The sequence below is a fragment of the Mauremys reevesii genome, linkage group 6 (genome assembly GCF_016161935.1).
Source record: "Mauremys reevesii isolate NIE-2019 linkage group 6, ASM1616193v1, whole genome shotgun sequence".
In the NCBI taxonomy this organism is placed as follows: Eukaryota; Metazoa; Chordata; order Testudines; family Geoemydidae; genus Mauremys; species Mauremys reevesii.
In genome coordinates, this window is record NC_052628.1 from 46,165,263 (window position 1) to 46,182,983 (window position 17,721).

General features: G+C 41.0%; 1 protein-coding gene across 3 annotated transcripts; it reads right to left on the bottom strand.

The window, feature by feature from the left end:
* Window positions 1-5,396: 5,396 nt before the first annotated feature.
* UTP15 (UTP15 small subunit processome component) lies at window positions 5,397-17,700 on the bottom strand. Of its 3 annotated transcripts, XM_039542853.1 has the most exons (14): window positions 17,548-17,690; window positions 16,984-17,036; window positions 16,558-16,747; window positions 15,670-15,762; window positions 15,403-15,587; window positions 14,234-14,412; window positions 12,887-13,012; window positions 11,842-11,977; window positions 10,592-10,676; window positions 8,521-8,670; window positions 8,036-8,137; window positions 7,712-7,839; window positions 6,763-6,821; window positions 5,397-6,101 (listed from the first exon to the last, which is right to left on the bottom strand). In XM_039542853.1, the coding sequence occupies exons 3-14, from the start codon at window positions 16,645-16,647 to the stop codon at window positions 5,878-5,880; spliced, it is 1,557 nt and encodes a 518-aa protein (XP_039398787.1). In that variant the 5' UTR covers window positions 16,648-16,747; window positions 16,984-17,036; window positions 17,548-17,690; the 3' UTR covers window positions 5,397-5,877. The 3 variants fall into 3 exon arrangements, with proteins under 3 accessions (XP_039398787.1, XP_039398786.1, XP_039398788.1); XM_039542852.1 differs by lacking the exon at window positions 16,984-17,036 and having other exon boundaries at window positions 17,548-17,700; XM_039542854.1 differs by lacking the exons at window positions 16,984-17,036; window positions 17,548-17,690 and adding an exon at window positions 17,420-17,535.
* Window positions 17,701-17,721: the final 21 nt, after the last annotated feature.

Genomic DNA, 17,721 nt, shown 5'->3' on the forward strand with positions numbered 1-17,721 from the left:
TGCAACATATACCCTAGAGTCCAGATAATGCAATATAGTCTTTTACAGAATAGACCTTTCATTTTAAAGGGTCACATTACATTGTGCTTTCCATACAATCTTGAATGTACAGAATATTATATTATATGCCCTTCGTAGTGCTAATGTGATAATTTATCTATTCAGGTATACACTGGTCATTGTCTGTAGCATTTTCCTAGTATGATACAACAGGTGCAATTACAGTGAAACTTTTGTTAACAGTCACCTACTAACCCTGGCAACCTGTCTTTATGGGCAATGAAATCTCAATCTCTGTTATACTACATTATACAGCTGCTTGTTAAAACTTCACGGAAAATAGTCACTTAGATGCCCACCATTAACAGTTTTCCCTGTATTTTTTTTAGTCTCATCCCCAAATGAAATGGTCCACTGCAGTGTCATTGAACAGGCAGAATAAGGGATGTCTTAGTTCAGTTATTAATTTTACAATTTTAATAAATAAAATGATAAATAACCTATTGTCTTCTTGACTCCGATTGGCTGAATTTTTTTTCCTTGATTCCCTACCCATTTTTAAATGATATCGTATAGGCTCTTATTAAAATAATCAAACAGCACAAAATTTACATTTGCAACATGTTTTAAAAGGTTACTATGGTTGTCCTGAGTTTTAGTGTCTTACTTCATGAGTCTTAACCTGAATTGCTGGAAATGCCGGTCCTGATGAATGCACAACCTCTTTGATCATGGTGGAAGTATTTCCTACAGAATCTTCCACAGAGCCTGTTGTGCCTACCCATGGTGTTGCTCACCTCCCATTCAAACTGCTTGCATTATGTTTTGTGATTGCCTCTACCAGACAAGGAGAAAATCCTCGAAGTGCTCTCCCCGCCTTCCTTCAGACTTGATTGTTGACTTTTCCGCACAGTAGCTGACCTGGCAGTGGGCCAACGGCCCCCTCTACACTGTGAAAATTACTATATTAGAGTGCCCACTTAATTCAGATATTGCTGGGTTATAGCACAGTTTGGTAAGAAAGTTAAGACATGGTTTGGTCCTATCTACACAGGTATGACCAAAAATCACGTGTTAAGCCTATGAGGGCATTAGTCTGTAGTAACCAATCAGCCCAAAGGGTAGAATTTATAGTGTAGCTTGGAACAAAGGTGTACAGAACTGGGAAAGTGGTTCCTTACCAGGCATGTATTTATATTTTTATGTTTCTTTCACAGGACCTGTTATTCCAACAATACACACAGATGCAAATGTGACGAGTTCACTTTGCTTGAGGTTTTGTTACTGTGCTCTGTGGGAGCCTCCCTTGGAATTAAAAAAAAATATATTATCTGGAAAGCAATTGTCTTCCTTTGGTTCCTTGCTGGGGAGAATCCTTATAAACCTGCTGCATATGCAATATTTCTTTCTCCCATACTTACAATGCTCTCCCTATCGCAGTGTGCCGAGTGCCCACTCTTTTCATTCAAATCGCCCCTGAAATCCCACTTCAGCAAGGTTCACAATATTAACCCACTGACTGAAAAGCAGTTATGTATTACAAGGCTCAAGGGATTCCAATCTATTGTTTCTGATCTTTGTGTGCCTTTCAGACTACCAGCTCCTTGCAGCAAGGATGTCTGCATTTAGTACAGCACTTGGTAAGCTGTCTGCATGCATGCATAAAACATTCTAGCTGCTCTCGATGCAAAGAATTAGGTCCAAAATTGTCTGTGTTAGAAGCAAGAGCCACACATTAAATTAAATTATAGAAAAGTTGTGACCAAGAATGTCAATACACCGGAGGCTCCTTGCTAAGAACATGAGGTCATTACCAGACTCAAATTATATAATGGAAGACTCAAGCGTCTCATTTATGGTCTTCTCACTAGATGCCCTCAATGTAATTATTGGCTTACCTACCCAGCATTTTCTTGTATTTAAAAATAAATAGTTTTGCCATCCCTTTTAAAGAGGCAGACCTATCACCCGGCTGCAACAAAAATACAGCTCAAAGAGGCAGTCCTGCCCCCCGGGGTTTGAACTGGATCTCTGAAGGAGATCAGAACAAGGTGATGTACTCACTGTTTGCAAGGCTAGGAACCTTGCCCTCCACAAGGAAAATAAACCTGCCTTCAGAATCTGCTATCATTCGTTCCTCCATTCTTTGTAGCTTAACACCAAGCTTGTCACTTCCAGGGCTCTCTCAGCCAAATCCAGGGTACAGTGAGGTCCAATGGCAAAACACCCCATTGACTTCAGTGGGACCAGGATGTGATCTTGCATACTGGTCTTTTAGATGTGCTTTACAGACAGCATACAGAGAGATCGCTTCACTGCCATTGAAATCCAGCCACCTCTCATCTGCAAGCAATCCATCTGGCACCTGCACACTTCATTAAAATTTATGAAGCAAATGAAGAATTACTTATACAAATGAAGATCTCTTTTCCCTTCCCCCCTCCCTTTGCAAAAAGTGCTATGGAAACTTTCGTGAAAATAAGTGCTCAGGATCTTTCATTTACATCTCACCTCCAACCATATAGTGGCCTCTAGCATTAGGCTGGGACATTGATTCATAACTGAATTAGAGAGGTGTCACTTAAGCCCTGATCCTACAAAACACTGGAGCACTTGCATAAACTTTATTCTTGTTAGCAGTCCCAGTGAAATCAATGGGCCTACAAATTGCCAACCCAAGCATTTAATTCTCATGGTAGAAAAAAAAAAAAAAAGTCAGAAGATTGGCTTTAAAAACATGACATTTAAAAAATAATTACTCTCTTTTTTGCTTTGCCTTCAGTGCCACGCTGTAGAGAAATATCAGCTAAAATCACCTCGTCCTGTGGAAAATGGTGCCAGTAGTCAGTACCAATTCTCTATACTCAGCTTTATGCAATTGAACAATTCCCTCACCTCTGGCAGGCAGTACTCACCATGGCTGGTGCTGTGAGTGACACCATGTAAAAGTACTCTGAAAGGAGAAGCACCAATCAGCGTGTCTTGTTTAAAACTTTGAGGGAATCAAGAGAAGGAAGATTATACCAACAATGGTACCTCTGTTTTATCTGTAGCAGCTGCCAGTGCAGCTTTGAGGGGTTCCCCTTCCACACCCGTGGAACACCCGAGCCAGATAAGGAGAAAGAGGATTCTGGATGACATGTTCAGTGAGCTCCTGCGAGCCAGTGCTGCATCAGACTGTGAACAGAAGGCCTGGAGGATGAATAATGCAGATTGTATGGAGAAGGAAAGAGCGGACAGGGGAAAGGTCCAGGAATTGGAGAGGGACATAATGTACCAGGACATAATGGGGTTTCCTTCTGCAGAAAACACAAATGCTTCAGACTGTTGTGGACCTGCAAGTTCAACAAACCTGGACTCACCTCCCTTTGCAGCCCTTGGAGAACTCCAGAATAGCATCTCCCTCAACTTTCCATGTGGCATCAGGGGCTGCATCCTGTTCCTACCACTACATGCTGGGGCGGGGAGGAGAATATCAAGGACAAATCACAGCTTCACACAGGGGTGGCTCTAGGTATTTTGCCACCCCAAGCACGGCAGGCAGGCTGCCTTCGGTGGCTTGCCTGCGGGAGGTCCCTGGTCCCACGGATTCGGCGGCACGCCTGTGGGAGGTCCACCGAAGCCGCAGGACCAGCGGACCCTCCGCAGGCATGCCGTTGAAGGCAACCTGCCTGCTGCCCTCGCAGCGACCGGCAGAGCACCCCCCATGGCTTGCCGCCCCAGGCACGTGCTTGGCATGCTGGTGCCTGAAGCCGCCTCTGGCTTCACATACATTGACCTGAGAGGCCACGGTTGATGCATGTGTAGCTAAAATGAGGGCCAATGCAAGGATGTTTCACGCCCTAGGTGCGAAAAACACCTATTTTAAAGCGCCAACTGGAGAACACATCCCATCAAAAGCCTTCCTAAAAATCAGATAGATGCACATTTTGTATAACAACTGGACTGGTGAAAGTGTATTAATTGTGCATTTCAAAGACATACCAACCTTGTAATACCAAAGTGACCTGCACATGAAAAGTATCTTCCTCTTGCCCCCTTTAAGGTGAGAAAAGCCCCACACATACGCCCAGAAAGCTAAATTCAAGAAGCAACACACATGGTTAAGGTTCTTATAGCAATTTAAAGCCATCCTACTGCATTCTAATGTTTTTGGATTAGTAGATTGTTAGGCATATAATATTAGTCTGTAGTACATGCACTTCAGGAGAATTAATGATATTATGAGAACCTTAGCTTCTCTTTAAGTATGCTTACATTTGCAATCAACAATGCATTAGTGCTTTAAAAAAAATAAGCACATATGCTAGCATACATAAAGAGACCATTGTAGATATTTACTTGTCTATATTAGTTTCAGTCATTTGTTCAGTTTGATAGTCTCTCCCATTATAATGCTAAAATTAGAAAAATTACAGAAGCCCTATTGGTAACAAATAACCCTCATCTTTACAGACCCTCAGAGAAAAAGGTAAAATAAATATATATTTTAATGCATTTACAATTTGGTCTCTCAAATCCTGCTAACTATGGAAGACAAGGGGTAATTTTCAGAACAGACAGCGTGAACACAATCCTGGTAAGCAGTAGAAGCTGTGGGTGCAGCCATCACATCAGACATCCCCAGCCAGCTAAAACTTGATGCCATACGAGGCAGTGAACCCAATTACAACCCAGATACTCCCAGTTTCTGTTAGAGCTGTTGTGTCAGAATAGCAATGGCTACCTGACCTACCATTAGAGAGAGACTCATCTCAAGCAAGATGACATGAATCTTAGGATCATACAATCTTGTACCAGTGAAAAATTCTATCAAAAGCCTGCAAGGTTATTTAGTAATCTTCCTAAAATTAAGGTCTCAAATATCACTAGCCGTACAAGAGAACCATGCTTCTGTTTTAATTATATATTTCTAATTACACTCTACCTCCACTGTTTTACTATAACAAACAATTCATATATGCAATAAGGCAGATTTAAGTGCATTGCACAATGCAAGTGAAGGGATTCAGCTGATATGGGGAGAGTGGGGGAGAGGAAGGAGCAAAAGTTAATATGATGCTGGAACTGTAACTGAGGATTTCCTCACTGATGAGTAATTTAGTTAGATTTTTTTTTTAAACTAAGTTGCTCTAAGGGAAAAACTCAATCCAAATAAGAAAACCTATTTTGCCTAGAATTGAGTTATGAGTTAGCATTCACTTTTCAAAAGTGAATACATTGCAAGGATTTGAGGAAAGATATTGAGCTGAGACTCTTCCTGTACCCCTAAAAAATGCTTCACTATTGTCCACTATTTTCTGAGAGAGAGAGAGAGAATTGCTTTTTACTAAGATACCAAAGATTTGAACTGGGTAATGAAAAGAGAATGAAAAAATGCCACAATGCAGTCAAGCTATGTCAAAGTCATACTTGGTTTTATTCCTGTGGCCAAGTACCGGAGATTTGAGATATACCAATTCTTACACAATTGATGTATATTAAAGTTAAACAAACAATTATTATTTTTTGGGGGGGAGAGGGAAACACAATGGAGGAGAAAAGAGGAGCAATATAAAATGAAGTTCATAAACGTATTTGGAGGAACAAAGTCTCTTTGTACTGATCCGCAAGATGTATTTTAGTAGTTAAATAGCTTTGGAATAAAACTTTAAAATCTTTGTGGTCAAAAAATTACATGGAAAGTGCGTCTTGAAAGGGTCCATTCTGTCATCATTAATCCAGTCTCTTCAAAACACATCCTGCAGGAGTTGTTTCCATTTCCTGAAGCAAAATAGAATTTTGAAAGCTGCTACAGAAAAAAAGTCATCTGGAGAAAGCTTCATAGATTTCAAATCCAATGAATTTTCCACAAATATGATGTATGGAATTAGACAGTTAGTTACTTGTAGCTTGTTCCAGAACCCTCAAAATACCATTAGTTTTGTTCTCCTCTAGAGAAGTGGCCTTCTTCTTCGTCATGGTAGCAAACAGTGTATCCATCATTCCCAAAACTTCAAGTAGTTCCGCCTGGTAATCAATTTCTTTTTCTATGATCTCTTGGAGTCTTAAGAATTGTTTATCAATGACTGCTGATTGTCCAACCACAGGGAGATAAATATCTGGAGAAAGGAATGTTATTTAAGTTAGTCTATGTGCAGATAGACATTTCACTTGGTTTATATTTTATAAGCATGTATTATATTTTTTAAATAGTTATTTCTGATAAGTCTTGCTTTGTGGCAAGATGGAGAATATTTTAATAGCCTTCTGAAAAGTTATTGATATAGTCTTATAGTAACTTTCATGCTAGTAAGCCTGAGGGGGGACTTAAACATTTAAACAAAAGTTACTACTTGTGGTATTATTCACTGGGAGAAGTTGGGGAAGCTAGTCATACCACACAACTGCATAAAAATAGCACCGAGGGCATTCAGAGCCTGGGACAGGTGCTCTTCTGTACAGTGAGCATTAATCAAAGTGAAGTGTACAGTCTGATCAATCATCTGGCAAGAAAAAATAAAGCTTGGAATTTTCTGATTTTATTTTGACCACTGGCTTTTTATTACATCAGTTTTAAATTCCACCCTGGGTGGTTAGGCAAAAATGTAGAATTTTACTCTTTGGAACAGCATAAGCTTAGCTTGGAATACTAGGAGTTTCCTTTTGGTACAGTACTTACAGAACATTCATTTGACGAAGTGGGTTTTTGCCCACGAAAGCTTATGCTCCAATACATCTGTTAGTCTATAAGGTGCCACAGGACTCTTTGTCGCTACTTACCAATAATCATTTCTGCAACTTTTATCAGCATAGGGGCAAATCTTGGCTCAACCACATACCTGCAGAGACAGAGCAATTCTTAAAATTGGGGCGAGGGATAGCTCAGTGGTTTGAGCATTGGCCTGCTAAACCCAGGGTTGAGAGTTCAATCCTTAAGGGAGCCATTTATGGATCTGGGGCAATAAAAAAACAACAAAAAACACTGTCAGGGACAGTATTTGGCTCTGCTAGTGAAGGCAGGAGACTGGACTCGATGACTTTCCAAGGTTCCTTCCAGTTCTATGAGAAAGGTATAAAATTAAGATACTAGCCATTTACTCCCATTCCACCAGTATGAATAAACAAACAGTTTTCCTATACGTATGTACAATTTACCACACAAAAGTTTAACTAGACAACTTTTCATTCACATGAAGGGGTAAAAGCAGTCCAAGGGATAGGATAATCAGGAAGTCACACATAGCAACCCCTCAATGAGGAAAGCACTGGGGCTTGGAAAGGTGGCAATATTCTTTTTAAATAAAGGAAGATAAAACACAAGCTTCAGACAACAGGGCTCATTAAGGTGGAGTGGGAGGGTAGCAGGCAAAGGGGCAAGAAGGCAAGTTTAAAGAAACTTCATCCTCTTTTTGGTGGGTCTCAGACTTCCTCTAAAAAGAGAGCAGCAAACTTGATCAACATACATTTTATAAACAAAAGGCAGTGTAGTTACCATACAAGCACAAGTCCATTAAGAACACAAAGTAATTGTGAACAATGGTAGGGGTAAATTCTAAACTTGTGCCTCCACTGAGGTCAGTGGCAAAATTCCTGTTGACATCAGTCGGGCCAAGGTTTCACTCCAACAGTCTCGAAAGAGGTGTCTGCAGGTAAGTGTGGCAAAAGCTGGCAACAAGAAACATCTGCCTGATGAAATAACCTTGTCAGAGGTAATTTAGGTGAGTGATACCTTATCAAGAAAGCCAGGAGGACGCTAAGTTGTGTTTCATCTCGTCCTGCAAGTGCATTTTGAAGTGTTCCTCTGCGATTTAGCTCCTGCATGACTGCAACTGTAATTTCAGGCGTCCTGTTACGGGCCTAAGTGTACATAAAGAGTTTAGTACCAGTGCTCATCTTCAACATGAAATGAAACTTGCATAAGCAGGTCTATGTACACAAGAGAGATTTCTTCCCCTTCTAGCCTTGTCTAAAAGTTATATTATTTCATAATATGTAAATATAAATGTCAAATGAAGGCACTGAGTATTGATGCACAAAGCAGTAATGGCCTTACCTCAAGTACTACATCAAGAGCCTTGGTGACCTGGAAGCTTTTTAGTAGTTTGTCATACTTTTTTAAGTGACTTCTCACAGGTTTACTGACAAAGAAATCCTCCTAGAATTGAAAGGACAGTTCAGGACTGAGCAAACATGTTTAATATGTATTTTTTCAGCACTAACACTACTTCTCAATTTCTTTATATTGCTTTTCCAGATAGTGCAATTTGCTGTCCAGGTGCCTTTTGTTCTTATCAGAGTTCTGGGAAAGTTTTCAAGGGGGGGGGAGGGGGAAGGAATGTTGTATTTGGAAAGTCATGTTAAAAATACAGTTGTCAGCACAGCTAGTTAGATCATTCCCTTTAAAACTCTTCATACTAATATTAGGTGTATAGATTTAAAAAAAAAAAAAGCACAATTTTTATTTTGAAGAGTTATACAGAATGCAGCTACCACACACACACACACACACACACACACACACCTTCCTCTCCTCCATACCTGCTTCGGCATGTAGTTTCTTCCTTTTACAAAGGTTCTGTATCCTGGCCGTTTCTTCTTTGGAAAACGTTCTTTGCTTTCTTCATGTTTTCTGTTTCTCACATTTAGTACCCCATTGGTCATACCTACAACTATAGTTTCATCTTCAGGCTAAAATGAACACAAATTGAGTTAGTAACAAAGTGTTTTTGCTGTGATGAAGCTTTCCATAGCAGGCAGAGTTCTCTGGTTATATAAACATTGTTAATCTATTTTTGTATGAAACAGGTCTGATAAAAACCCCAAAATACTAAGGCCTGCTGATCTAAACAAAATTTTTGGACACAAGGGCATGGAACAACTCCCAGAGGAGAGACTAAAGATTAGGGCTGGTCATCTTAATAAAGAGATGATTGTGGGGGAATATGATAGAGGTCTACAAAATCATTACTGGTGTGGAAAAAAAAAAATTCTCTTTCCCACAATACAAAAACCAGGGATCACCTGATGATAGGTGGCAGCAGGTTCAATACAAACAAGAGGAAGCAGGTTTAATACAAACAGGAAGCCCTTCTTCACACAGTACAGTTAACTTGCATAACTCATTGCCAGTGAATGTTGTGAAGGCTCAAAAGTATACGGTAAGTGGATTAAAAAAAAAAAGAACTAAATTAGTTCATGGAGACAGGTCCATCACTGGCTATTAGCCAACATAGTCAGGAATGTAACCTCATGCTCAGGGCAAATCTAAATCTCTGATTGCCAAAAGCCAGGAAGGGGAAATGAGGTGGATATCTCCAAACTTGCCCTGTTCTGTACACTCACCCGGAAGCTCTGGTGCTGACCACAAATGGAAGACAGGATACTGGACTTGACAGTCCATTGGTCTAACACAGTATGGTAGTTCTTATGTTTGCCATGGTACTAAAACAGGCTGAGGTCTCTATACTCTGAACCTTGACCTTTGTTTAAAACTGTTAATGTTGTACAGTGACAGGGTCATGTTAGCATCTTTGACTCTTTGGGCTCATATTTATCTAAATACCTCCCTTCCCCCCTGGTCCCCAAGAGATGGCTGTGAGGGGCCAAGACAAGGAGACCTCCAGAAGAGCCAGAGAAGGGGGGGGGGGGAGAGGGTATGGGAAGGGAGAAGAGGTAGTCAATTGATGCCAGACTCTACCAGCTATGAGGGTGGCCCTCTGAACTACCACTGAGGGGAGAAGGGAGCTGTGTCTGACCAGCCTTCTCAGCCCCACCAAGCAGAGAATTCGGCTCTGCCCTTGACTCTCAGGCAGGGAAGGTAAAGGGATGGCTTGCCAAGCAGTTCATTCCCTTCCTCCTCTGCAGAAGTTCTGACAGGAGAGCAGCCACAGCTAGCTCTGCCTGCAGTAGAAGTGAGCTGTCAGGCAGCCGGAGAAAAGCAAAGCCAGCCCCAGCATTCCCTGCCAGGAGGTTGTTTGTCCATAGCTCCTCCTATGGAAACTAGTTTCTAATGTCTCTATCCTTAACCCTTCTTTACAGGGGAAGCCTGTTTGTAGAGTGAGGAAGGTTTCGGCAGGTGAACTGTTTGATTCTATCCATGTCTTCCCAGACCAGATTGGCTCTATAAGGCTCCTGGGGCAGGTCCTCCCACAACCACTGACTAGCTTCAACAACTGGTCCACTTCCAGCTGGAGCTGCAGAAAGCTCCCCAACAAGTAAAAGTACAGCCTTCTTTACAAAGAAAAGGTCAGACCACAGCAACATTCCCTTCCCAATCACTCACTCCTTGGGGGAGCGCACTGCTCAAGACACTCCCAGCTCAGAGTACACTGCTAAGACCAGTGCCAGACTCAGCTGCAGGACAGCATGTTAAGCCAATGGATTGTTATGACAGCCTAATGTATAATACTCAAAGTCTCCAGGTAATATTTGTATGTGTAGAATTCACTTAGTGACACCCCCCCACACACACACACACCCCACACACCCCATCCCTCTGACATTTAGAGATTGCAACAAAAGCTAACATGAATTATGTAGACCACTTACATTTTTTTTTAATACACCAGTTCCCAAAGAGCCTAAAAATTAATTTTTATATTATACTTACGGCCAATGCAAGACTCAGAATGGACGCAGCATAATCAAAGCTGTGGACTACTTTGTAGGAGGCTGTACTGTAAACCTTCACATGCCTGCATAAAAAAGCAACTTCTTTACAACTTCACATTTCCATGTCTCAGTCTAGATATTTTACAGGAATTTCACCTCTCACAAATGTCACAGACTCGTCTAGAGAGAGTTCAACAAATTTTACATAAAAGTTTCTTCATTGTACAACAGATTCTACTTTTACTGGTCTCTTCAGATCTCTAGCCTGCAGAAAGATTTCATACTCTCAAACTCTTACACTTGCTGTACCATCAGGTAGCGGTTCAAACATCTGGCTCATGGTCCAGACCTGGCCTCCACGATATATTTACGTGGTTGATCTAGGATATGCAGATTCTGCAGAAACTAAGCTTTCATTTAAAATAATATTTCAATTTCTAGCTTTCAAATAACCTTCCAAACATGAACCGAGTGTCAGGGTACTACTGCCTTCCCTAGGACCAAAGGAAAAGCCAGAAACAATGGCTCAATCATTTGAACCTTTTATCTTTTTAATCTCTTCTTGCACTAGGTACGTCCCTCTGTGGGTTTGCGCCCCTCTTGCTAGTGAGAGTTAGAAGGAAATACTCAGAAGAAAGTAGGAGACAGTTTCCCTTGGAGCTCTTATGCTGAGCTGTGACTCAATCCAGGGATCAAGGACCAGGGCAGCCACTTTTGGGGGTAGGGAACAACTGTTAATATGAATAAAGAGTGGGGTGGAGGTTGCCATTTTTGATGTAAGGTGCAAGTGAGGATTATTAGCAAGAGAGGACTCTGACCTAGACTGAAATCAGAGGCACTAGTAAGTAAGTAAGTGCAGCTCTCTTTTCACATTACAATGGGACCAACTGGCATCGGGGGGGGGGGGGGGGGGGACGACGGGCCGACGACTTAAGTTTGGAGTTTCAGGAAACAGAATAGCAATTTGGTGAAAAGTCACAGTTTGGCCCTTTGAATGATTTATGCATTTGCCACTTAAGTCAGTCAATGGGAATTACAAGTGCACAATTAAAGGTAGAACAAGGCCCCAGAATGTGTTTCAAAGGTACTTGCACCAGTAACTGTAATATGAAAAATATTGCTTTTATTACTTTTAGTCTGGTATTAGTCTCCTGCCTTGATCTATAGCAGTCATGATTACAATGTGTTTTCCCCAAATTTAAAAATAACAAAACCCCTAAAAAGTTAGATCAAGTGAAAGATACTAACCTGTCCAATGAGCCTGAGAGCAGCCTTTGCCCAGAGCTACTGAGGCATAAACAGGTTACAGTTTTATGATGATTTTTCAGCGACACTAGTAATTGCCCTCCTTTTAGAATGTCCCAGACTTTAACATAGCGGCCTCCTGTAAATAGGAAACACATGCAAAGCAGTTTTGACATGTACATGTTTAAGTTTCTTTGCATAAATTTGCAAGTTAAGAGCACAAAAGAACACACTAGCAGAAAGTCGTGGTTTCCTTTTAACACTAAGTTTACTGCCTCCACCCTTGTACACTTATGATTATGGCATAAGTACCTGTCAAACAAACAATTTGAGTTTATATTCTATAGGAGACATGAACTTCCTCTAGAAGCAACTGGGAGAAAAATATTGCATCACTCAGGTTATAGCAGCTGTGGGCGTCAATCATGGTCTGTTAGAGATGTTAAAAAAGGAGAAAATTTATAACTTCCCTCTATAAGAACATTATGGAGGCTCAGCATGGAGTTGGGGATCTTCTGTTTGTGTTCAAGCAAATCGGGGGGGGGGTGGGGGGGGTGGAACGGACCCTGAAGAAAATAAAGATTCTTAGCTCTTCAGATCAAGAGTGAAAAATTGACATCTTTCAAGAATAATCTTTGTCCCATGAAACAATTTATCCCATTCTTCCACCCTTGCACACTATGGCACTATGCCATTGAGAGTCAGTTTCCAGTCCTAAGATTTCTTTTTTTAGTTTTGATTAACAGCAAGTGGGAGCAGATTACAAAGATGAAGACCCTTTTCTGAGAATGCCCTGCTGCCTACTCCTTGAGTTTAGCTCTTAGGACAGACAGCAAATTCACTACTATAGTAGGATGTCTAAGACAGCTGGAAGCAGGCCACTCATGGCTGCATGACAATCAAGAGTTCAATGCATTATTAATTCATAACGCAGTAGAAGTGTGCAGCCTTGGTGTTTCAGTCTCAGCAATGACAAATGTGATACCTACTCTGTAGCTGCAAGTTAAGGGGGCGAAGAAAGGAAAGAAATTTCATTTTGTTCAAATACCTGCAGACACTAGAAGACCCCCAGAAGGGAAGAGAAGAACACTCTCCACAGGCTGTCCATGCTCTACAGTCATAACACTTTTTTCTGTCCGTACATCAAATACTTTCACAGTGTGATCGTATGAACCTGAAAAATACCCCAGTGAACAATTTAAGAACCCATAACATTTCAAGTACCAAAAACCCCCACACACTCATCTAAGATTAAATGTTCAATCTCAAACCCAAGTCCATAGGAACTGCTGACCAACAGAAAAGCATTTTGCTTCAGTTTAAATAGCCAGTATCTTACATAAGTGAATTTCCCTCTTTCAGATGTTATAAGGATCTCACCTTTAGTCCTACTACCAAGACACTGGACCTTACAAACCCTGTCATTCAGATCAGTTTTCTTCCTACCCACCCTTGAATTCATATGACTCTAGCAGCAAGAATCACAAGAACCACTAGAGCTAGAACACAATGTTTTATACCATGCAAAAACTTGGAATATCAGTTTTCAAGTGTAATGAAGCATAACTATAGTCCAACCAGTGGTCTGATAACCATAACTTTACGTTAGTAGTGTTCTGTGTAAGAGTTATCCATCAGTTATATTGTGCTACAAGAGTGCATGGTATTTAATCTAGATTATGATGAAAATATCAGGAAACTCAGTAGCAGTTGGTTCTAATAGCTACTTAAGCTGCATTTGTTCCAGTTTTGAAACTTCAACTTTTAGACCACACAAGCCATGTTCACTGGTGCCATCTTTTCCTAAAGTCTTAGCAAAAATTTTCAATTGCATTGATGTATTAGGTCAGGGCTGTCCAGAGGATTCAGGGGGCCTGGGGCAAAGCAATTTCAGGGGCCCCTTCCACAAAAAAAAGTTGCAATACTATATTCTCATCGGGTCCCCTGTGGGGCCCGGGGCAAATTGCCCCACTTGCCCCCCCCCCCCCCCCGGGCAGCCCTGTATTAGGAAAGTGGAATGCTTGCTTACTTATTCTTAAAAAGTCAAGAAATAGTCTAGTATTTTAGCAGAATCATTAACCTTAAAGGACTAGTGTAATGTTCTAATCACTATGAAACATGTAACACACACAAAAACCCAAAGAACTGGCATAAGAGGCAAGCCCACTGTCATACTGTAATAAGAGTCATCCTGTAAAGATAAATGCTAAGATAACCAATATTTTAAACAGAAAAAAATCAAGGAGAGAGAACACATGAAAGGCAGGAGACTCCCAGTGCAGGGGAGGGGAAATTAGTGCCATTTAGATGTAGAACCCAGATCAAGAAGAAACTGCTTTTCTGAGTTTCTTACATGAGACCAATTCAAGACAGACAAGTATTTTACAGAACAAACCTGTTACAAAAAGATCTGTGTTCAGTTTACTTGTACAGCCACATCTCACGTAATCCATATGCTCGCTGTATGACACAATTTCTGTTGCACTTGGAATATCCCACAACTTCGAAGTATAATCGTCAGCCCCAGAGACTATACGGTATTTATCAGACAGAAAGTCCACTACGTGTACTGCTCTAGAAACCAAAATGAACGATGTCCAAGATTACTACAAGTACTTCAAACTTTGAGTGCACAGTTATTATAGGAAAATATGTCCACTTAATCTGAAGTGCTATAATAAACTGGCTAACAAAATATCTGCTACTGTAAGATATAGTGCCGCAGCTTGCAAGTCAGATACGCCTTCAATGGTTCAAAGTTTATATTAAAAACACAGATCACAAAATATGGGCTATGCTGACTTTCTTCTTAGAATATGCATTAATACCACTCCACCCCTCCATCAAGGGCAATTACATATTCTTTTGTATATAAAGAGAAGATTCAAATAGGGTAGGAGCCTAGTAATTCTATACAAAAGTTGTAAGGGATTTTGGTATGAGTGTTAGTCGGATTTTAATATTTCTTGTTAAGGAGTGCCTGAGTGTGGTTATCAATAAAGCCGGATGCCTGTGTTTGAGTGACATCTACCCCATCCCATTCTGTGACTGGTTGGCCGCCACCCACAGAATGGTAATATCAGATTGTACCATCATTTAAATGTACTTACATAATAATTCTAGATGCGATATAGGAATATTCCATATAATTTGTGTCTTTTATTTTGGTGCGCCGCTTTAATTATACGATTCTTTAAAATGTAATTCTATTGTGTTTTATTATGTTCTATGTATTCTTTCTTGCTTTATTAAAAACATTGTAACCACTTATTTCTTTTAAATAAATAATTATTTTGTTTTCGAAGAATTTCTGCTTGCATCCATAACACCCTAGCAATTCCTTTAGGGCAGGCCACAACCTTGTTTCCCTTTCGTTAAATTAGAAACGCTAATGCATGCTAGTTTTAATTGGCGTGTAAAATTTAGGGTAACAAACTTATCTAGTTCTTTTCTGAACCCTGTTAATGTCTTCACCTTCACAAAGCATTCTGTGGTATTTCAATCATAAAATGTACACGAGAAAGCTTTTATACACAATGAATAAAACCATGTTGTCTTACTTACTTAGTGTGACCATCATATTGTCTCAGTGCTGCTCTTCCATGGATATCAAAGAGCCGAACGACACCTTCTTCACTTCCAGCAACAAGCAGCTTGCCATCATCTCTATATGTAGCACAATAAGCAGCATCTTTGAAGCGAGAGAATGTTTTGATTGGCTCCTGAGAGTACCGACCATAAATATGGATCTAATAAAAATAAATTTTAAATTAGTACATTCTCATACAACACTAATTGAAAAACAAAATAGGGCTAATTATGAAAACTTACCCTTGAAGAGGCTGTGACTGCATAATTATGTGGAGGAATTGGAGAGAAGTCAATTTTATTCACTGCACCAAATTCCTTTATCTGAACAGGAGTCTAAATGAATTGAAGTGAGATTAAAGAAATTTAATCTTTACCAAAGATTTTTATTAGCAGTAGTCTTACAAAGACATGAAAGCTTGACATGGATACTCTACCATTGCCTAGTTTCTAAACTGAATTACAAAATCCTTTTAAAGAATTAGAACAGAAAAAATCATGGCTGTATTAAAAAAAATAAAAAATAAAAAAAAAAGTTTTTGCCCCTCCCAAAATTTTACTTCCTCTTTTTTGCTTTAAGAATTTTTTTTTCTAATTTTATGTTTCAAGTGTAATATTGTTTCATTACTAGGGAATTTTCCAAAATGCAAAACATGCTCATATTGTATAAATATGTACTTTTCAAATACCCATATGTACATTATACCTAAATTGTCTGGTATACATTTTCATTTTTAAAAAGAGACTTACTACAACAAACTTATTGTAATGATTGCCAGTAAGATAAATGAAGGTGACCATATTTATTAGAGTGATCTGCATATATTAGAGGAAGAAATTTGTGATTCAAGTCAGTCTGGGGTCTTGAAATGTTGACTTAAACTCATTACACGAGTAAGATGCAAACTTGATTTTAAAAACAAACATAGGCAAGCTGTCACCTCTACTGAAGCTATTTTGCTATAAAGTGCACAAAGAGAGTCCAGTTACAACAATGGATAGGAAAGTCATTTTTGTTTTTAAGTTTTGGCCATTTATACTGTTGCATAAAAGCAAGACAAAAATCTTTAAGCAAAAACTACTACACAAACACTTAAGTTATATTCCCATATATTAACTATGCATTCTTACCTTGTAATTCTTCCAATACAAAGTATCTTGTGTGATTTTCTCACCAAGCTTGGGAAATGACTGAACCACTACAGGTTTATAACTAGCCATTTTTTCGTATAATTAGGTTCCCAAAAGCAGTAAGTGCAGCCCCTTCTGTTATGCTCTCGGTAAAGCAAAAGTGTGGTGTTTTTTTTAAATGCAAGTGCAGCTGAAAAAACAAGAGTTTACAATAAACTTTAAATTTGAACCGTAAAAAAAATACAAGTGAAATTCCATTATGCATGTGCTGAAATATCTTATCCAGCCTCCTGATTTTAAGTTTTGGGGGCAAGGGCCAAGGATGAAGGGAACAGTGTGGAACATAAGGCCAGGGCATGCAGTAGATTCATATAGCAGCCTTACATCTAGAGTGTTGAAGCTGGATCAGATCACACGTGAGCTCACCTTAGCTTCCATCCACGCTCATCACAACAGACACAGGTCAGTAACAAAGCGCCCTGCTCAAGAGACATTTCAGACCAAGACTAAGGACTCACTAGTCAGCGCCTGCACAGCGCAGACACTGTGATAACCCCCCTTTCCACGCCACCCCGGCTACCCCCTCCCCGCCACCGTGACAGCCCCTCCCCAGTCAGCACAGCAGGGCTCCAGCTTGGCCAATAGTTGCGGAGCTGCCGGTGCCTGAGACAGGGGCAGCCCCGTTGCTCGGCAGCAGGCCCCGCCTGGAGGCCACGGGACGGGGCAGCCCAACGCGGGTCGGGCCCGGCTCACGCGGGCTGGCGCCGCGCTCTGCACGGGGCGGGGGTATCTAGGCACAGAGGCTCGTTACCCAGCAGCGGAGTTACAGGGTCGAGCGGAGCAGAAGGAGCCGGCAGCTCACCAGCCTCAGGAGGAGGGCGGGAGAGACCGGGGCCCGGCTGCTCTCCGGGCCGAGCGGCGCGGCGCGGCTCCCTCCCGGGCCATGCGGGGCGCGAAGGGGGGGGGTGTCTCTGCCATCGCGATCCCCACCTCGCAGCAGGCTCCCGTCCCGTGTGGATGTCACTGGGGCAGCGCCGGGCGAAGGAGCCCGGTTCCGCCTCAGCAGGCAGAAGTCACGTTGCGTCCCACGGCAGCTGCCATCGAGCATCAGGTCGGTCCTGTCGCGGAAGAACTGCGTCACGTCTCTGACCCGCGTGACCTCTT

Coding starts and splice junctions, on each gene's coding strand:
- UTP15 (XM_039542852.1), bottom strand. CDS start 16,647: ATGGCTAGTTATAAACCTGTAGTGGTTCAGTCATTTCCCAAGCTTGGT. Junction 14,413..15,402: donor CAATATGATGGTCACACTAA/GTAAGTAAGACA, acceptor TTTGGTTTCTAG/AGCAGTACACGTAGTGGACT. Junction 6,102..6,762: donor AGTTGCAGAAATGATTATTG/GTAAGTAGCGAC, acceptor TCCTTTCTCCAG/ATATTTATCTCCCTGTGGTT.